The sequence below is a fragment of the Sebastes fasciatus genome, chromosome 14, assembly GCF_043250625.1.
Source record: "Sebastes fasciatus isolate fSebFas1 chromosome 14, fSebFas1.pri, whole genome shotgun sequence".
In the NCBI taxonomy this organism is placed as follows: Eukaryota; Metazoa; Chordata; class Actinopteri; order Perciformes; family Sebastidae; genus Sebastes; species Sebastes fasciatus.
Window position 1 is genome coordinate 9,198,279 of NC_133808.1, and position 22,800 is coordinate 9,221,078.

General features: G+C 39.9%; 1 protein-coding gene across 1 annotated transcript; it reads left to right on the top strand.

The window, feature by feature from the left end:
* Nucleotides 1–338: 338 nt before the first annotated feature.
* On the top strand, nt 339–17,814 carry ccnyl1 (cyclin Y-like 1). The gene is made up of 10 exons (XM_074658493.1): nt 339–1,136; nt 3,686–3,760; nt 5,276–5,319; nt 5,841–5,941; nt 7,699–7,734; nt 7,845–7,896; nt 9,921–10,040; nt 11,161–11,327; nt 14,327–14,489; nt 14,705–17,814. Exons 1-10 carry the CDS (start codon nt 974–976, stop codon nt 14,819–14,821), a joined length of 1,038 nt encoding a protein of 345 aa, XP_074514594.1. The 5' UTR covers nt 339–973; the 3' UTR covers nt 14,822–17,814.
* Nucleotides 17,815–22,800: the final 4,986 nt, after the last annotated feature.

Below are 22,800 nucleotides of genomic sequence, written 5' to 3' on the forward strand. Positions count from 1 at the left end.
TATATATATATATATATATTTATATATATATATATATATTTATATATATAAAAAAGTACAATATGACTCCCAGTCATATAGGTTGAGGAGAGATGCATTGATTGACAGGTAGATAGTGCTAGATAGAGTTCCCACTGTCTATAAAGGGTGTGGATGTCGGTGACGATACAGAAATAGTAGCGTTGTAAATACAGTTCATCGGTTTAAATCCTCTCCAACAGACAGCTCCTTCAACCAATGAGCGGGCTCCAAAAGCTCCTTGTTTTGAAGTCTCAGCCAATGGGAGTGAATGGAATATTTGAGTGGGCGGGGCTACAACGTCATTCTTAAGTAGTGTTGTATGAGTGAGCTCCGGCAACAGATGGTGGTAGCCGGGAGAGAGTGACATCCGACGGGCTGGAAACACTGATGATGGGGGGAGTCCGGGCCAGCTAACAGAGTCTGTTGTTTAATAAGGAACCGGAACCAGGCTTAGTCAAGCTGACCTCATTGAGGACTTCTCGCCTACAGTCTTTTGATTTTATCTCTTTTTGAACTGAGAAAGTTAAGCTAACTAGTCAGCTAGCTTAGCATAATGCTAGTTAGCATGCTAGTTAGCCACAATGCTAGTTAGCCATAATGCTAGTTAGCTAACGTTAGCAGCGACTCTCTAGCATGTTGAATGAATGAATGCACCGGTTTAACTGCGTTTAACTAACTTGTTGTTGTTACAATAACACGTCGAGTATTACATGAGACAACAGAGGTGTTCTCTCAGCAGGGTTGAGCCTGTGTGGCTAACTCTCTGACTGGTATACACTACATCATATATACCCTCACATGGACAGGAATGCGTTGCCAGGGAGTTGTTGGTGGACAGCGTCGGTTTAGCACGCAGAGATCAGTGTTGTGCTAATACTGACAGAAAGGGTTTGCACTACTTTGACTTGGCTGCGATAGTGTGAAGCTTTACGCCGGGGTTTAGGTTTATAGCATGGGTAACACGGTGTCATGCTGCGGATCTCCCGAGTCCAGCCCCAAACTACCATCCAGACAGCCTGCAGAGCGGCTGGAGGAGCTCCAGACCAGCACCGAGGTGAGCGATGACAACACGGTGCCCTACCTGCAGCACATCAGCGACAGAGAGGTCCCAGATGGTAGGTGAACACCTGATACACACTAACCATACACTTCCATGCAACACACACGTGCCTTTTTTGTATATTTATTGTTATTGTTGTTATTATATATATCTTGTGCTAATTGTTTGTTATCACTATTATATAGTCATGTTATTTCTTTATACTAATCTTGTCTCTAGGTGGAGGCTTCAGTGTTTTTTTTGCCTCTTCCTGCACTGTATATTATTCATTTATTTTTTTGTTATGTTGTATATAGTCTTAAATTGTGCAAAACAAATACACAGCACAACCTGTGATGATTAAATAGCTTTTACCTTTGTGGCTTTCCTTTCCTGTGTTTGAGCCCATGCAGGTCACACCCATGTTGTTTGTTTATTTATAGGGAGATTCATCACTGCCATAGTGAAGAAGCTCCTTCAATGACTCCCATCACACTGATTTGGATGACAGAATCGGCAAATATCCGCTCCATTTGTGCACACAGACCCAGTTACTTGTCATCATAACCAACGAGGTCAACCTTTACTGTAATAACATAACAACTGCAGGGAAATGTGCACGCAGACACCCTCTTAAGCTATTGCCAATTTGCCATCTTGCTGCCAGCAGCGCTTTGATGATAATGATGAAATTCTTCTCACTCTTTAGTTGGGCACTGCAGCATCATGTTGATCACACTGACTAGGGATGCACCAATCCGACTTTTTCAGTCCCAATAATGATGGCGATACCTGGGCTTTTTGGGTATCGGCTGATACCGAGTACTGATCAGATACCACTTGGATCATTCTTTTATGTGTAAGGAAACATCAGACTTGACTTAAACATTGTTTTCCTAACTTTGTAAAACAAAATGTGACCAATAAATACATAGATATTAAGTTATTTAATTTTATTTATCATTAAAATAAAAAATCAAACTCCAGGAACTTGGTAAAAAGAAATCTTCAAAATTTACAGGAATTATAATTCAACTGTAAACCTTTTTAATGCATCATCAAATTGGTCAAAACTTGAACAGGAATTAAAATTCCAGTATATAAACATAGCATTGAATTTAATAGATCGGCCCCATTGTCACTGATATCCATCCAGCTATTTGTGTAAGTATCGGCCCGATATCCGATCCGGTATCGGTATTGGTGCATCCTTAACACTGACGTCACATTACCCAGTCAGACATTAGCAATACAAACAAGCCCCTCATCATTCATTCATTATTCTCAGTTTTATTTCCATGGCCTATTATTGAGTGGGTGGGTGTTGAGAAATAAGAGTATGCATCAGACCATCTGTGCACGAACTGAATCTTGTAATGTGCTACTTAGTGACATGAACTTAGCATCACCATGCCCACTGTTACGGAGACAAATTGTAAATTAAGGTTAGAAAATGGGACATGTCTTCAGACAATAATCCCTCCCCCCCCTCAGTGTTTTTGCTGACGATATGCAGTGATACAGGCCCCTGATTCAGAAAGCATCTCAGATATTTCCCTATGATGTGATGCGTAGGCCCAAGCTCAGTGTTGTACTATAAGTCCTTGTGTTGCCACTCCTCATTCACTCCCAGACATGCGCAGTGTTCATCCCATTCATGTTGTTGTGGATAGTAGTGCGTGAGTGCAGTTTGGTGAGAGCAGCTGTTGGCAAGGGTGAGGGTCAGAATCTGTCCAACAGTCCTTCCTACATTCCTCATGTCTCTTCTTGCTGTCCTCGCTTAACAAATGCTGCCATCGCCTAATCCCCAGTCTTTTATGTAATGTGCTGTCTGCAGGGATCTAGATAAAGAACACAATTCTCAAAGTCATGCTTTTGTATAAACTAGTGCTGTCTTCACGTTTGTATTGCCTGAATTTACAGTTCTCTCTGTCCTACTTGTGTGAGACATAAAAAGCCTTAATACGATACTTGATCACTTAAATTTATATTCTGGTCAAAATACTGGTTGTCTATTCTTAATTTAAAGACAGTCACCCACTGGTTGATGGGGAAATCATACGTGTCTCTGGAAGAAGCTCAGTGTCTGCTTTTTATGCTAACACTGAGTGACTGAAGATGTAAAGAGAAATATGAAAGTTATAGAAGCAAACACTCGCAAATTGGATTTGAAATGAAACGCTCATTACGAGAGTAAAGTCTTGACTTTCAGCAGAAAGTGAACTGTGTCGGAATTGTAGCATTTTTTTATACACAGTCCACAAGTTAGTATTTATTTGTTTGGTGTTTTATGCAGTCTCCGACCCAAATATAATCAGACAAGCGATATCTTCCCTGGTGAAGCTCTGCCAAATCTGTACTGCAGCAATCTTCCCTTCCTGCTTATCTCGGAGGCTTTTTGTTGTGAGATAAAGACTCACATTGTATTATTTCTTCATGGTGGATAATGACAATGTACAGAATTACAATGTGTGCTATTATCAGTGTGTTTGATCCATGTGTCAGCTAATGGCTTCCTCCTTTGGCTTTATCATTACCCACAAGTGAGCGCTAAGCAGTACACAAGGTGCCTTTGTTGACAGATTGCCATTATAAAGCACTTATGTACACTTCTTGTTTTCTCAGAGCTGGCCTCGGAGTCTAACCCGTCTGACCACGCCCGAGCGAGCACCATCTTCCTTAGCAAGTCCCAGACAGACGGTGAGCAATCCTAACATGGCACACACACAGCAATGACTCACATTAGCTGTCTTCCAAAAGATCCTTTTGAAGAGCAAACGTGCACAGCTGAAACATGAGATTTATTGTTGAATATTAAGAAATATGTTTTCAGTGACTGAGGTTTTTATTCTATATTGCATGTTTTAATATCCGTGCAATTGTCTGATTTTAATCATAGGCCCTGCTTTTATAGTTGTTGCAGTCTTAACAGTGGTGTAAAAATTAGGGCTGGGATGATACACCTATCTCCAGATTCGATACTATCACCATACTTGGGTGCCAAATCGATATGTATTGCGATTCTATAAGTATAGCGATTTGATATTACAATTTATTGCGATTTTTGTTAGACCACTAACAAAATAATTTAACACTAGACCATGGGAAAAAGTTCTTTTAATTATCTACAAAAATATCTAAATTGATACTGTAAAAATGTTTGATATTCAGCATGTATGTAGTCAGAGATGTCCTGAAGTCAAATATATTAGTCATTGTCAGGAATTATTTATTAATACATTTCCCTCACAAATTAGTGGTATTTTCTTTTAATTTATAGGGGACATGTAATGTTATAAACTACTGGTGAATATAATCCATCAATTTTATTTCCATATATGTATTTTGTATATGCAGTTCATTTTGTTTGTTTGAAAACCGGATGTAGTCATACACGTATGCTTTCGCTAACTTCGCCAAATCCGTCACCAGCTTTCTGTAGCTCTGCGTTCTCTTTATACATCCATGGTCGGCTCCATCGGGGCCGTTTGAATGCATTTAACATAAATGTCAGTATATGAGTGCTCTACAGTTGTAGCGTCGGCTGATTTGACCACAGAGATGCGAGTGACGGCCAGCTTGACCGCACGTTACTGCAATACGATAACGTTTCCTGTCCATGACAGAGTTAGCATGCAGCTTTAGCCGTGATGTCTAGCTCTGCTTTTCCTGGTAATGTGTGAAACCCAAAGTGTTTCCATGCTTTACTGGATGTGTAGTGTTTACCACTTTGGATTCAACATGTGAGAGTGCAGGTCGTATCCGCGCCGACCCTCCGCCGTTTTCTGCCTTGTCGTTTTGGCTCACTGCGCAGCTGGCTGTGTTTTGTTTTGGTGAGGGATATGACGTCACGTTACTCAGACTACAACAATAAAAGCGGTAACTTCCTTTTACCTCCGCATAGACTCAAATGAAGCAAATATATCGATTCTGGAATTTCCCAACTCTAGTAAAAATGTTCATTACTTACTTGACTGTATAGTTCGATTAAGGTGGGAGTGCGTCACACACCCACTGGAGCCACAGGCATCTCTAACAATTAAGTCAATAACTGATTAAAACAGGTCTTTTCTGTCAGACTGCTGTAGGTGTCTTGCTGCAAGCAAACAATCACCAAATATTTCAGGTGTAATACTACATTTGATTCTTTACAAGATGCAGTATGAAATCTGAATGCTGATTCCTGCTCAACTTTGTTGTTCTCTTCCTTTACAGTACGAGACAAGAGGAAAAGCAACCACATAAATCATATCAGTCATGTAAGTTTCCAATCTAAATGCTGATCATAAATCTGATTGCTGAATATGTGCAAAGCTATAATGTTTTGGAGTTTACGCCGTAGATTGGCCAGTTGAAGTTTTTAAAGGCAGTTAGTTTATGAATTAGTTTATGCTTCTGATAGTAGATATTTTGTGTGAATTAATTTCTTTTATATTCACCAACTTTTGTACCAAATTCAATATGTCAATCTAGAATTAAATTGTTGTCATTGTGGAAAAGCCTGTAAAACAACATTAGAGCCAGTTTTATCGGTGCATCCCTACTTTTTTCCTTGCTCTGGCACAGAAAGGATGACTTCCATGATTTTTAATCCTACTTACAAAACTCTGATTGGCTCAGACTGGGGAAACGGCTGTTAATGAGCACAACAACAGACCTATTAGAGACTTTGGCAACTACTCAGAAGTGTGGAACCAGTCTAAAGAAATGCAGCCACTAAGACTAATTTCTGTCCTGTGATAAGTTAGAGTTGTTGATTGTGTGATTTCAATGTCTCAAGGTATCTCCTGGTCCACTGTCAAAGAAATACAGCTCCTGTTCCACGATCTTCATAGACGACAACACCGTCAGCCAGCCAAACCTCAAAAGCACAATCAAATGGTGAGAGAATTTCACACACACACAGAGAAACACAAACAGACGAGGCTGTGTTATCCAAAAGTCGCTGATTTCACATGAGAAAATCCTGTTGCATCACAGCGTGGTAATTCTAGAGTAATACTTAACGGATGCATGACTAAAACAGATGCTCTTACGCCTAATTTAGGACAGCCGTCTGTAAGGACATTATTTCAGTGAATTTGGAAAAACACAGGATTATCCCACTGTGTTTAAATGACGCCTCCTTGCTGAATGTGTGCAGATGTTTTGTCACACCATAAAGTCTGACACACACACACACACACACAGCACATCGTTCTCCCATTGAGATTATTTTTATTAAAGTCCCTGTGAAACGGAAGTTGGAGCGTCTTTATCTTCTGTAAACGGAATATTTGAATGATGTACAGTTACAGGAGGGATTTAAATTAAATCCTTCGCATTTTAGTGGACCACTAAAAGTTGACGGGCTTAGTGTTTAGCTCGATACGGAGCTACAGAGCAGAGGACTGTCGGCTCCACGCAAACACACCTCCCTCGCCTGTTGTTAGATCAGGCACAGGACGAGGAAGATATGAAAGAGAGTGCAGAGTGTCAACCGGCTCGGTGATACTGCAGCAGGGCAGTAGCCCGGAGCCCCCCGCTCACCCGCCAGCAAAAGTCCGCTGTTCGTTTTGTGTCATCCGGCGGACGTTCATCTGCATGTACTGCCGCGCTGCACTGACACCGAGTTGGTTGAAAATATGCAAAGTTTCCCTTGAAGGAATTAGACCTCAGCCACATTGTTTTTGAAATCAGCGATTTTGCCGACAAATATCCAAACACACATCTCTTCCTATCTCTCCATATTGCTCTGTTAGCTACTTCAATCCACAAACGGTGAAGTGCGGTTTCATATGAGTGCAGGATGAGTCATCAAACATTAGAAACCGTTTACAGCAGGGCTGTCCAACTCATTTTAGTTCATGGGCCATGTACAGTCCAATTTGATGTCCAGTGGGCCGGACCAGTAAAACCATTGCATTGTAACCTATAAATAACAACACTTGTAAATTTCCCCTTCCTGTTAGTGTAAAGAAGTACAAGTACATTCTGAAAACGTTCACAATTAATGAAAAATCCATTTACAAAAGAGATGATGAACAACCTGAGATGTCATGCGGATCTCTGAGTTACGACTAAAAACTGACGACTGCTGTTTCCTCAAACCTTCCAACAATTCATTTATCTTCTCTGTTCTCAGTTTTACTTGCAAGTTCTTGTATTTTCCACCACGATGAGTCTGACAGTGGCGCCGAATCTTATATTCCTTGAGCACTGAAAGGTGCCATGAACACGCCAAGCACACTGGCTTCCCATTTACCTCTGTGAAGAAATAGGAACTGGTCCATTTTTCTTGTAAATCCCGACATTCTGTTTCCACTTTTCTCCTTTTTGACAAAGACATTTCCCACCGGCGGATCCTGCATGAACAGCAGCTTAACAGTGTTGTTGTCATGTAGCCTTGTCTGTACTTAAGCATGTGGGATCTACACTAGCGTATCCAGCATAGGGCCTGCTACTCTTATTAGGACAGTGCGACCCCCAAATAGGAAAAATAGGAAGTGCCGCATATAACAAGAGATAAATGAACAATTAACACAGGGACACAGGATTAAAACTGGAAAAATGTATTTTTCATTTCATGATGGGGACTTTAAAGGCAAAAAATACTCAACACTAATTGTCTTTTCCCTTTTTTTCCTCTCTTTCTCCAGTGTCACGTTAGCAATATACTACCACATCAAAAACAGGTAGCTGTACATTTTTTATTTGACCTCAATCATGTTATTTGTGGCACATTATGTTGCTAAATCTGTTAAGTGTGTGAAGTGTGTTGACGGATGTATTCTATGTTCCTCAGGGACTCAGGCAGGTCACTGGACATCTTTGATGAGAAGTTGCACCCCTTATCAGTGAGTATGTCTCTGTTTGCTTGTCAGAGAGTCTCATCACCTGGCTCCAATCAGCAAGACAGATGAGCAAAAAGTCATTGCTTCAAGCCAATAGTTTTGATTCATCCAGTCATATGTCTATTATTTTGTACATCTATCCAACCAGTCAGTCGGTCTGAACATTTTAAGATTTTGCTGCATTTTATTAGCATTTACTTGCATGTTGAATCTGAACCAAACAACTGGGAAAACCATGACCGTATAGCATACGCCAAGCTAGTTAACCCCTTGAATACATACAATCTGGATAATATAGACATGTATATGTAGAAAAAAGACATTGTCTGAAATGTATTTTCCGTCTGATTGCACATCCATGTGAAACATAGCGATGTCAGAATACAAAACTTTGCTTTGTGTAGTGACGGCTGTATTCCCCTTACTTCCTTCGAATTGAGAGTTTTCTGCACTGACCTGGCATTGAGGGTTATCCAAAACACCTTGCGAACAAGGTCAAAAACAAACACATACAGTAGGGGTCAGGTATGCACAGTGTTGGGCAGTAGCGGCGTTACTAGTTTAACTACATTTCTCAGTCGTGTGGTGGTAGCGTCGCTGCTTTCTGATTCAAATAGCTTTTCAGTATCTTAGCTCTTTTATTGATCGAGTAGTGAGGTAGCGTGCACACAAGCTACATTTTTCCAAAACAGTCCTGTCTCCCACCTCGTTCACCAGCCAGGAGCTGCTCATGTGGTTACTACTAAAACAAAACAAAACATGCTGGTGGGCAGCATAGTCCTGCTTTGTTAAATAACGGAGCTAATAGCTGTTAACAGAGGACATTGTGATGCTTTCAGGCTCTGTTCAGTAAAAAGTAGTATTGGGCGAGGGTAAATTATAACGTTATCATGATGTGTTCAAATTAAAATGTGTTTTTTGGCGAGAAACTTCAATAAATGCAGTTGTTGAGATGCTTTCACAGCAATATAAAATAGACAATAGAGAGAGATTTATGACCAGTTTAACTTACTAACTCTAACTCTAAGCAGCTTATAATAGGCCTACATAGAATTAAAACTACTAATGCCAAGACTTTTTTTTTATTCAAAGAAAATATTTAAGTAAAAATATAATATTTTTTTTCCTATCATTTGAATTGTGTGGCTTTATGCAAATAACCACGATGGATGACAATAAAAAAGTAAAAGGACAACATTCAGAATCTGACGGTTTACACTGACTTCGGGATGGTTTAAATTATTTTTCGGTACAACTGGTGGTGAAAAAAGTTAGTCTGGAGGCTCGTATACTATTGGTGGCAAAAACATGATTGGAGCATCTCTAATTATATTATTGTGTAATTTATATTATATATATTTATTATATTTATTTTTATGTGAATAACATTGACTTGGAATGAATTTGGTTCACTGTAAATAGAAGAAAGAAAAATAGCTTTGATGTAGTTAAACTACTTTTGCCATGTTGCTTTAGCTTATCCTGCTACATTTCTCTTGGGGAGAAGCTTCATTTAATGTAGAGTACCTGGTAGCTTAGCTCACTACACTTTCCAAGTAGCTTGCCCAACACTGGTTATGCATCATTAAAATGAATGTCTCTTGTGCTCTTTATAAATGGTCTCCATTCAATTGTAGACTTGTGATATTTTTTCAAATTTGGCAAAAAACGTCCATTTGGAATCAAGAATGAATCGATTAGATTTTGGTGGTCAAAGGTCACTGTGACCTCACAAAACACGTTTTTGGCCAGAACTCAAGAATTAATTGACAATTTCACACAAATGTTTAATAGGCTTAAATTATGACATTTTGGATGGGCATGGGTTTAAACTGCAACTTGACTGGTTGGCGGAGGCAAACAACTGCAAGGCGGCAATTCTAGTTTCTTTGATCTGCTGTTTGTGGTCCATTTCCTTATGTTACTTTTTCAAGAATCCAGAGGCAAATCAGTCCAGAGGAACCTATAATCTTAAATCGGACTTACTTCCCTAAGACGTGTGTGTGTGAACTGTTTGTCCCATACAGAGAGAGCCAGTGCCAGATGACTACTCCCGTGCGGACCTAGAACACAAACTGATCTACCGCTTCGTCAGAACGCTCTTCAGCTCTGCACAGCTCACTGCAGAATGTGCCATTGTCACTCTAGTAAGTCTGTCTCTTTATGATGCTGTGGTCTACACACCTAATTTTGCTTACACCAATGCATTGTAAGAATAATTATATTATTGTTGGAGCCCTGGCACTCAGTCTAGAGCTTATTAGAGGTTTAGTTGAGTGCAAATGTTTTGAAACACGTGTACATTTTTGGCGTAAAAGTGATCCAAATTTCATTCTTCTTAATCTTTCATCAAGAGTTTTAGTACAAACTAGACAGTCTTAATGAACTGAGACACTCCAGTCTATGAAATGTTTTTGCTATTAGGTACGTTTAGAATCCTGTATCAATCCAAGGCTGTTTGTTAAGATGCTTCTATCTGTAATCTGTTAAATATTATTACACACAACTACATTTGATAAAGTTTAAGTTAGAGTTGTAGAACACAGAAAAATAAGTAGTTTTTGGTTCATGTAGTTAAATACTATGGTATTACTATAAACTGGCCGCCAGAGGGCAGTAAACTCCTACAAACTGATGTGTCCCAAATAACACAAATGACACTTGACAGATGAGTGTCTGTGTTATGACCACACAACACGGTCTCCACATCAGAGACGATTAAAAAGCATCATATTATATATGATGTGAAAGACTGAGCAGATTTGTTTTCGAATGTGACGATGAACGAGCAATGTAAAACGAAATGAATTTCTGTCACGGTTTCTTTGCTGTTTAGAGTTTAGCATGATTGGCAATTCTACAAACTGAGGAGCTAATGTAAAACAAATGTTGGCCCCAATTAATATTACCAAATTGTTCCAAAATTCTTTGCAGTTAGTAGCAAGTAGTGTGTTTGATTTTCTCTGGCTTTTTCTGTTTCCAGTGAGTAATGTATGAAAGAAAAATACAGCTATACCATCATCCTCAAAGCTTTTCTTATTACAAGAATAAAAACACAGTTTTACTAGATACAACATTTACATGTGTATTACCACTAAACACAGGCATAGGGAAATTTGCTGGTACATAATGCGTTTGCCATAAACCAGCGTTCAACTGGCTGTTCTCCCTGCTAGCATATAGGAAACTAATATGGGAATTATTAAGGATTCAACAGCTAAAACCATGTCAGTTCCCCAATTAAAATGTTTCTTCTTTTTTCTCAAGGTGTACTTGGAGCGCCTGCTGACCTACGCTGAGCTGGATATCTGCCCCGCCAACTGGAAGCGCATCGTCCTGGGAGCCATCTTGTTGGCTTCCAAAGTGTGGGATGACCAGGCTGTGTGGAACGTCGACTACTGCCAGATCCTTAAAGACATCACTGTGGAGGACATGTGAGTTTGTTTTTTATACGAACAAAACATTGAAAATTAGGAAGATAGAGGTGGAATCAGAATCGGTTTCAGTCGATGACCTTGAGAGGAGGCATCAGTAGAAAATATTTGTCATGTTAGAAGCCCTGTTCTGAAAATCGATTTTGTATTTCTTTATTTTAGATTTGAGTTTGGATTGTAGCACGACCCTTTGGACTGAATGTTATACTCATTACAAAAACACAAAGAGGGATAACTTATGTTATGGGAACATTTGTACCACGTTCTCTATCACAACTAGTTTGTGCGAGGTGTTGTCCAACAATGCCAGAAATTGAATGTGTTTTAAGTAGTTCTGAGCAGCGATGGCGGGGTGAAAAGCCAGCTTTGATAAAGGGGGGATATGGGGATAATAGCGCACAGACCGTCTCTCGGGAAAGACATTCATAGTGTTGTGCTCGGCTGTTTATAGGGCTGACCCGAATGCTTCGAAGCTTCGACCATTGCCGTGATAATTGACCTCCAAATCACTATATAAATGTTTTTTTTGTTTTGTTTTCTTTTAAATATAAGTATGTAATAATAAAGTATAAATCCCAAAATAGCCCATGAAATAAGGAATAATCCCACAACATTATTCTTTATTCATACTCAACATAAATTAATATCAGTTATTCTCAGACAGATATCGCTGTTTGTAGTGTGTAGAGGTGCGTGTGTGTACAGTAGTGTAACAGTGGCACTGTCAAGGAATCGTTGGTTTCAGAAAGTTACAGAAATGATATCTGATGAAGCAATATCTCAGGAAGACCATGAGGGAGTTTCTTCAAATTTGATACAAACATCCACCTGGTTTCATTCTTGTGAACGTCATATCTCAGGAACGCCTGGAGGGAATTGTACTACATCTGGCACAAACATCCTCTTGGACTCAAGGATGAACTGATTAGAATTTAGTGGGTCACTGTGACCTTGCAGAACACATTTTTGTCCATAATTCAAGAATTCACATGCTAATTATGACAATTTAACACAAATGTCTAACAGGATAAAATGATGAAGTGATGACATTTTGGACAGACATGGATGTAAACTGCAACTTGACTGGTTGGCGAAGGCATGCATCCACAAGGCAGTAATTCTAGTTCCACAGATTATCTGTCTCATGCACTACTGTCAGGATATAGTGACCATTTTACAGAGATAACTCTTATCATATTTGCTCAAAGTTACCGACTGCAGCTTTAACAGTTTGTTCCTAATTGGCTGGTGAAATAAGTTATAGTTTTTCCATGAATTACAAGAATTTGAAAATGTCAATGACCGTTGTCGGGGCATAAAACCAATGATTTGTTGATCTTTACGAATCAAGACTCAGTAGTCTAACTGGCATAGCCGTCAGTGCTGAAAAAAAATCTGCTTAAATAAAATCGAAATGTGGATTCGGAGTATCGTGACACCCCTAGTAATGCTGTAGCTTTGTGTTTGTCAGTCTTGATTAATCGTTGTCAGGTCACTTAACTAATGCATAAAAATATATCTTAAATTGTTATTTCCTGAGTTGAGGCTGAAATTTTAAGTTCATCTCTAAATTTGGTGTGTCTTTGTGTTTTCTGAGCTCCACATTTTTAAGAAAAGGGCGATTTTTAACAAATACAACATGTTTTTTTGTTCTGGCAATACATACTGCTTGATAAAAGAAATATAACAAAGATGCACTTAAAGCAGACAGAAGAAGAGAAGTGCTGGGGTGGATGGAGGTTGGAGCATCTCTGCTGTCGTTCGGGCTATAAGCTATAAGGGGCTGCACTTGGAGCACCCTGGCTTTATTTCCTACAATTGCTTGCTTTTCCTGTGTGTGTAAAAGAGGTTGAAAGTGCCTCCTTGTTTTTTGTGATTTCAAAAGGTGCGTGCACCGCCTGCATGTCCGTGAGCCCCCATCCCTCTCTGACTCTCTCTTTCCTCTCATATATGTCTGACCCACACTCTCTCTGCTCTGTTTTCATTGCTGTCATTGAAGTGTCTTTGTGAGCCTGGTTCTGGTCTGGATGGAGGGATGGGAAGAAGGGTAGAGAGAGAAACACTGAGACAGACGGAGAGAAATGCAGGGGAGGGTCTCAAGTGCTCTCACTGCTTCTACATAATGGCCCTGGCTCTCGCCCACTCCATTAGTTGCCCCGGGAGACCAGACATCACACACACACTCGCGCTCACTCTCACCACCTTTGCTGACCAACAAAGCATCCTAGATGCTGTCTCCTTGGTGACCACCTCCCTTAGCTTTTCTCATGGCTGTGATGATGATGAGGAGGCGAAAGGATGATGGAAGTTGTAGTCTGGAAAAAGATGAGCTGGGATACTCAACGTGGGTTATCAGAGATACATGTCTGATTGCCTGCAAGTGTGTGTGTGTGTGTGTGGGAGATCTCTGTGGAAGAGATTTGGTTCCATATCCATAAGTCAATGCACAAATAACTGATATACAAGTTCCTGCCGCTGATTTTTACAGTGTCACCATTTCTTGAGTAAAATCACATCACCTGTAATCACAGACGAAGGATAGATATATCTTTTCTTCTGTTGAATAGCTGTCAACAGCTTTACCCTCAGTATCCGAAGTGGCTGATCAAAATTCATACACAGGTCTTCATGTGCCTTTTTTTATCAAAGTTGTGAGCGGAACAGGATCACAGTCAGCGGCAATAACTCAAGAATAAATTGTCATAACTAAGGGTTTTCAATAAGAAAACTTTAAAATATAATTTATGACATTTAATCCACCTGCTGTCCATTTGAATTACAGTATGTAGCAGAAGCTCAGAAATGCAGGTTATATGTGGTTACATTGACCTAGGAGGTTAGAAATGATTTCCTGATATTTGAAATTTGGAGTGTGCTTTTTCAATATCGGTATACCGTGCAGCACTAATCGTGACATCCCTAGACGAGAGCTGTCAGCTAGTTCTTATAGGAAGTTTTGGCTGTCTGGAATAACCCTCAGGTCTCTTCCCACCCTTCAGGAATGAGATGGAGCGCCACTTCCTGGAACTTCTCCAGTTTAATATCAACGTGCCAGCCAGTGTCTATGCCAAGTACTACTTTGATCTGCGGCAGCTGGCTGATGACAACAACCTCGGCTTCCCCCTAGAGCCTCTCAACAACCAACGCGCCCAGAAACTCGAGGTGAGCTGCCCTCCTCAGACGTCAATCAGTCATTTCTGGTCTTTCTAGTTTGTCTCATTAGGATGCACCTGTAATATTTCCCTCTGCGCTCTGCAGAAAGCCCACTGCACAGGAGGATTTATCAACTATGCAAAATTCAAACACCTGATTAAAATGCAATGATCTATTTACTTTTTCTATGAGAACCTTTCAGTAAGTGTGTTTTTTCCGTCCAGGCCATTTCAAGACTATGTGAAGACAGGTATAAGGACCTTAGTCGACCAGCGATGAGACGATCCTTCAGCGCTGACAACCTGATAGGTATACGACGCTCCAACGCTGTGCTGTCATAGGCCAGACTGCTGCCCTCTGAAATCCTAAAGCCCAGCTAACCCACAGCCAGCCCCGGACAAAGGTGGCCACCTCACAGGTTCAACACAGCCACATCAGGCAGGATTCAGGCTTCAAATGCTACTGTATGCCCAAACAGTAATTTGCATTACGGCTGTAGAGCTGCGTGATTGTCAAAGTACACTTGCAATTGAGGTGTTAACCTAAAACGTCACCACACAACTATTGTTTTTACAAATCCCTTATTTATTTCTTACTTATTTCCCGGCAAGTGTTAAGTAGGAATTGCGCTACTGCAGTTATCTTTGCGGGGTAGTCTTTGTATTGTCATGAAAATGTAATTTTTTCCCCAAAATATTTGAATTATTCCATGCAGCCTGGTGTTGTTCTATACTTTAGTTGTTGTCACCAAAATCTACGAGAAGACCAAAACAACAATGCGTTTATCTGTCAGTCTCTCTGTACTTTCTGACTTCCCTACCCCGTCTGCGTTCAGTAATTTCCTAAAACAGCTGCCATTGTATTTTTCATCAAATGTTACTCAGAGAGGAGGAAATAGTGCATTTATTGGACTATTTTTAGCAGTGGATTAATACATATTTGGCGCTTCTAGTGCAGGGATCTAGGGATTCTAGTGTCATGCTTCGTGAACGGCATTGAGCAAAAACATTCTACTCAACTGTCAGTGTCAGTCGTCAGTGGTTACGTGGTTGTTAACTCTAATGTTGCTGCACCGTGGCTGACAGTAGCAGATGCCAGGAAGTTTGTCTGTGAACACACCAGTGGCGAGATCACCGGACACTTTACGACCACCAGCCTCCGCTTCAAAACAATGCGAGCATTATGATGATGGAGACACATGCCTGTTTGTCTGTATCAGTCCTGCCACCACATGCTCTCTGACTGTGTGTGTGTGAGCGCGCTCAGCTGATGTCCCTGCAGAGTAGAAAGCGGAGCTACCTCAGAAAACACCGGTGGCAGCAACGTGACATTTGCCGCAGTAAGCTTTAAAAAGTCCACTGAATGGGCTGCATTTTCCATACATGGCAAACAGATGTTTTTGGGCTGAATTAATTAATTATCTTTATTTACATTGCACTTTTAGAAGTTGAGTTGATTCCGTAGCTTCACATGATTTGAATCAAGTCTTGTTATTTTTGGCATAGGTTTATTTTATAAATAATTTAATTTAAAACCAATACATAGGCTGGATAAAACATGTTCCCCCTTAAAGTAACCGTGTTTAGTTTAGTTGAATAAGAGTGAATTTATGTTTCTAGTAAAACAATATATTAACCATCATTGTGGCATCCCTTGATAAACCTTACAGTGAAGGTGTCAAGAAGTAAATAATAAATAAGGTCTAATGATTCTTAGTTACAAACATTCTGATCAGTCAGGAATAAATTCAATATCAATAGCTATTTATTTGCTAAAACGCACTAGAAGCCTAATTATTAAAATATACAATAATGTTGTTTTTTTACTTCGGGTAGCTCCCTCTTTTTCATCATACCTGCGTTTGCATCCCGGCTATTGAGTATTTACAGCAGCAGGGCGGTGTACAGTACACTACTACTACAACAGTGTGTGTTCATAGTAACGAAGGAACGTGTCACCCAGTGTAACAATATGGCTCATTAATGTTTTTTAATAATTTTTGGACAATAACGGTGCTCTAACTAATCACAGAGCAATGAGATATATCAGGCTTTGAATACACACAATACTTGTTAGTCAGATCAGTTCATTGTTGGTTTTGGTCTTTTCATAGGATTTATTGACAATAAGAAAATATGGAATTAGACGTATCTTTTAATAGGCATCAGATCGAATGCATAAACTGTTCCTTGTAAATTAGAGTTAAAGCTTGAGTTGGTAATCTTCAAAAACATTTTTTGTTATATTTGTCGAAATTCTCTTTACACACCGACAGCAATCCATAAATCAAAATGCTCTGACAAAAAAAGAAAAATATGTGGTATCTGTGGCTGTCGCAGGACTGTAATAAGCCAGTCCAATCTTGTCATCTGGAATGACATGATTGGACGGGCTACCTACTTGTCTACGCAGTCTCTGCTCGTGCACTCATGCCGCGTCACCCGCAGTCTTCCACAAGATGCTAGCTTGACAGCTGTGAGCACCAACAATAGCCATGTTTACGCTCATAATGATAAATTTGGGGGAGTGACTTTGGAGGGAAGCCTGAAGGGACGGACTGTCATTGTTGCCGACTTGGCGACTTTCTCTCTAGATTTAGGGACTTTTGGAGCTAGTGCTGCTAGCTACTTTCATTGGAAAAGAGTTGGCAACACTCGGCTAGGTTTTTCGGTTGGGTAATTGTTTTTAATCTAGCGTACTCTCGCAAGAATACCAACCCTAGCTTTATTACCACTTTCGAGAGTGTAAAAGAAAACGTGTTTACTGTTAATTCCAGTGGTGCTGGACTCTTATTTCATTAAATGATCTACACATTTCAATTTGGATGGAGCACACAGCAAGTATTAAACTATAAATAGTCCACAGGAGTGCGCAAAAACCTTTAGTCAGCTGTTGTAGTGTGTCTGGGAATCAAGAGTGCCAATCTGGGGTCAGTTTCACTTTCCAGATACACTTCAGCTGGTTAAAAAGGGGTGATTATGCAGATTCTAGATCAGTATTGCTGCTGAGTGGCTCCATATAGCAGTTAGGTTGACGAAACGTAGGTTGGGTCCACACTGTCCACCTTCAGTATTGTGCCCCTCAAATCTTGCCATCCTGAAACCGCCTCAAAGAGCCCGTCAACGGATTACCAAACCCTGTGCGTGGCCCAGGCCCCCGACCAGAGCTTTCGAACAAATTACATAGATATTGAGGGGGAAATAAAAGACTGATGGATACTCCCCTCCTTTTTGCTTACTATGTAGGCTACTTAGCTGTGAAATTTGTCTTGTTTTTAATTGAAAAAAACATTTGCAGATGGAGTATTTTAAATAAACACTAATCATGTAACAAAGATATGTTGTGGTAATTGCAAATTGTGTTTGTATGTCTTTTCTGTAACCTTTACAAGGTGATCAATATGTGGTGGTGTTGTTTGTTCAGCTAGCTGTGCTGTGATAGCACAAAGCTGATTGAACCAGTACAACCAGTCATCAGTGCACTGAAACATCATAAAAAAGTGATTGTACTTTTATGAAATATAACATTTACCTATCAGGAACAAGGTTAATGGCCTTGTATGATATGTCACACAGATAATGCCATTATATTATTATTACATATCGTAAAGGCCTTCATCTTGTCCAACTAAAGTGATGATAACACGAGATGCGTCAGGATCAGCGTGACTTACCACCTCAGCAGAACAATGTCCTGGATGAGTTGTGTAAGTATTACCCTCTTTAGCTATCATTATGCTATCTTCTATTTTATCATTTTACAATTTTGTTTTTACGATACAAACTTGTCACCAATCAGAATGTGAAGAAACCAGAGTCCAACACACTGTTGGTCACTTACTGATAATGTTTTTGATCCTTAGACCTTCAGATAACTCAAAGTCAGACATCTTCTGACTACCATATAAACAGCATTTAAACACTGTGGTGCCAGTTCTGTTAAAGATGTCCTATTATGCTTTTTTTTTGGTGCATACTTGTATTTTGGGTTTCTACTAGAACATGTTTACATGCTTTAGTGTTAAAAAAACAAAAAACATACAGCATACACGCAGCTGTGCTGCAACACCTCTTCTCACCCTCCGTCTGAAACACTCTGTTTTAGCTCCCCTCCCGAAAAGCCCAGTCTGCTCTGATTGGTCAACCGAACCTAACTTTTCAGCTCTGCTCGAACTAGCTTTTCTGAGAGTGTGGCAAACTAGCCGCTAGGCAGGTATTATGTAAATGTGTTACTTTCTGACATCATCACGTTACGGAAGAAAAGGCGGGACTTCAAGCGAGGTGTTTCAGGCAGTTCAGGAACAGTGTTTCTATGGGGGAGAGTAACTCCCTTTGGCGTGGACTTTTGGCTTTGTAACTGGTGTTACCGTTTACACAGGATATTTTACAAGAAAAGATGACGGTCAATATGTGTAGCACGCTTACTTTGATCTTTAATGTCGGGTGGCTATGTGTCTGGCCTCTCCGTTAGAGCTTTTGCTGCAGGAGCCACAGGTTTCCACCCGGCGCTGCTCCGCCGTGTACGCCAGCTGTGAATGCTCCATCCTACGTCCTCCTCACGGCGATTACCTCATTAACGTTATGGTTCCTTATTAGCATTGGGTTTAAATCTGAAATATTGCCAAATAGGCGCTTATTGCTTTTTGCTTCGACACCAAATCCTCCGCCATCGTCTCGTCCCATGTGTGTGAAATATGACACCTGCTACTCTGAGCTGGGACTCCGTATGGAGCAGACACATTCACTTTCAGTTTATAGCATCCGTCATCCGACTATGTATGTGACATGTTTGTGTCCTGAGCCAATGAATGGTTTAGTACTCCCTTAGTTTTTAATGACATTACAGTAGGAAGAAGTTAAGATTTCTTCCATGTCAAATCAGTTTCAATCACTGTTTAAAACCCTACAAAAGCAGCTGTTTTTTGTATAGCTTGTCTATGTGTTACTTCACTATTATACAGCTAATGTATTAATATTATAAGTTAGAGATGAACAGTTGTTTTAATCAATCCAATACTGCATTCAGAAACTCTTTGACGTTCTAGTGCTGCTGCAGAGCTGTGTGACAGTGTTTGATTTTTAAATGATTTTTGCATCAATGTGATTTGTACCATGATTTAGAAAGTATTTAATTAGCAAGATTTGCCAAAAACAGGCGTGCCTGTCTGTTCTATTAATAAGTAGTCTTTGATCGTTTTTTTTCCCAAAGAAAATGTACCAGATCACAATATTTATCGACATAGTGATCAAGTTACATACACTGTGATAGAGGGTTTTTAATCTATGTCGCCCACTCTTAGCTTAAAAAAAAATCACTCTGCATATGATGGCTGTATCTGAAATCATTCGCTATTTGCAACCTAGTGGAGCATATTTATTGCTTTTTCGTATTTCATTTGAGTGTCTGAATTCTGGTGGTCCAGGTGTCCATAACTGCTTTATTTGAAAAAACAACTAAACAACTCAAATTTTGGTCCGTCAGTGATGATGATTCTTTAGTGTTCAAAATCTAAATTTACTACTTATTATAGAGTTGGTGAATGAGTGTTTCGTTGTTGCATTGTATTCTGGTCTATGACGTCCGTAGAGAGAAGTCCTATCAGACTGGTTTAAAGACGGAGGACAGTGCTACAAGCAAGCGACCACCAGTATGACACTGCATGCAGAAAGCAGCAACATGTTTGAAGAAAACAGGAGCCAGTGAGTAAGACTTTGTTGATTTAAAGAAAAAAAAAAAGTTTTTCAGTTCCTCTTAAAGGTTTTTACATTAGAAGTCTACCGTGTCTGGATCCCATGGGCGCTCGCGTATGGCTACGCTGTTCAGACCGCTCCTCTGCCTGCTTGCCTTCACTCACACACCACGCGCGTTCTCGCTGTCTTGCTCCACCTCTACACGTGCATGTGCGCTCATTCCACAATGCAGGAGAGTCAGTAGCTCTGAGAATATCTAGTGAATGTACAGTGGACGTTTGTGCAGAAATAAATGCTGCATCTCCTCCAGACCAACAGAGGTTTTCCGTGTCTTGCGAAGTGACGGGGCTCCGCAGCGAGAAACGTTATCGTCTCCGAGTGTGTGCCGGTGTCTCCCTGCGGGCGCAGTCGGGAGACGATAATGTTTCTCTTCCTGCTTCAGCCCCAGCACCGACCCGCTTTTCCTGCTTCAGCCCCGGAGGCTGAGGCAGGAAAAGCCAACACTAGGATCAGCAGTGATTCATGGAGAGACCTTCGTCTGGTCAGCTAACATTACTGCCAAGCAGGTGAAATCTAGAGTGATATTGTGGTTTTAGCTGACGTGTGTCGCCTCACTGTTTTGAGTGATGCTCGTTCATGTCGCTGTTGACAAGCATTTCTGAAAGTTACAAATAGTCCCTTTAATGCACTGCTACGGGATATTGTAATTGATATCCATACATTTGAATTGTTGTCATGTTTAGGGCACTTAACCTTTCACAGTGTGAAAATGATAACTGAAGCTAAATTTGTCCTCAAATTCAACTTTTAAATAAAATTATTTAACAAATATTTTACACACCCTTATTCTTGCGCACTTGAACCATTGATATGAGAACAAAAAACTTGTTTCAAGTCTAGAAACCTCAGTGAAGTAAGTCACCATGTTACACCAAATATACAGAAAAACACAGACGTACATAAGACGTGCACCAAACTCGAGATCAACTCAGTTTTAATTCCACAATATGAATCAAAATCTACAATATTTTTTTATATCCTTTGAGGAACTCTATCAATATGAAAACAGACTGACAGACAAAAGAACCCTAAATGTCAGTTTTTACCAACACTTACTGGCATTCGTCATCACTCGTGCAATCACATACACTCACGCAAATCAGGCTAATAAATTAGAGATATCACCTAGCATGTACACAGTAGTCTAGACAACACAGTTGGCCAACAGCATTGAATGAAAATATCACAGACCATCACAGCAGAAAACAATAAATGTGCTTCGTTTTCACCAAATCGCAGACATTTAATACACATTCTGTCTTCAGATTAGATTTTTTTGCACTGAACTCTGTGACACAGCTTTCCTTTTTGTAGTTTGTTTCATTCAGTTTCGGGATACGTTAAGACCGTTTGTACTCTTGAACTTGGAAAAGAAACCTCTGACAGGAGACAGGAGGCTCCTAAAACAGATAATCCACATTAGACCACAGATCCCTGCTAAGATTTTGTTCTGCAGAATGTTGTTACATACAACTTTTTACGTAATGGTTAGTAGTAAATAGTGTAAATATTGTCAGCTGTGATGAAAAGCAGCATCTTCCAAAAGTGCTTGAGCTGCACAATTAATTGAAAATTTATCGAAATACGCAATATTTGTTAAAGATGAAATGTGTATCATTTTAAATTAAATATTGTTGTGCTGCAGAGATGTCCTGACCTACACATCATATTCTACAGACTTAAAGGGGACATATCATGCTCATTTCTAGGTTCATGCTTGTATTTTGGGTTTCTACTAGAACATGTTTACTTGCTTTAATGTTCAAAAAACACATTATTTTTCTCATATTGTCTGTCTGAATATACCTGTATTCACCCTCCGTCTAAAACGCTCCGTTTTAGCTCCTGTCCCTTTAAGACCCCCCCTCCCGATAAAGCCCAGTCTGCTCTAATAAGCTTGCAAGAAAAATATGGTGCACCTACAAAGGTGGTTCTCAAAAGTAGTAAAAATTATGATTCCCTCTAATATCGCAAATCGTATCGCAATTGCAACATCAGTCAAAAATAATCACAATTACATATTATTTCAAAATCTTTCAGCCCTAGTTTATGCTATAAATAGTCAAAAATAATGACAAATGTTCAAAATAGACTTGTAAAAGTGCTTATTTTGTCAAACCAACAGCCCAAACTAAACCCTCAAATATTGAACTTGTTTTATAGATCATTGAAAAGCAGCAAAAAACTTAAACTTTTATGGCAATCGTCATATACCTAGGTACATAAATGAAATTTGACTACTGCGTTTAACCCATCCTAAGTATTTAGGGTAGTGGGCTGCTGTGAAGTGCCTGGGGAGCAACTTGGGGGTCAGTGTCTCACTCAAGGACACTTCAAAATGCAGACAGTAGGAGCCGTGGACCGAACCGCCAACCTTGCGGTTAAATGACGACCCGCTCAACCCACTGAGCTACAGCCACCCTTCACCACCATGTTTTAGAAGGTGGTGCTGTCAAATATTGTTTCTTCGTCTATAAAAAATAAAAAGCGACATAATGTGTAAAAATAATATGTTTGACTTTCACCACTACTACATTAGTTGCAGCTCCATTTATTGTGATCATTTTCAT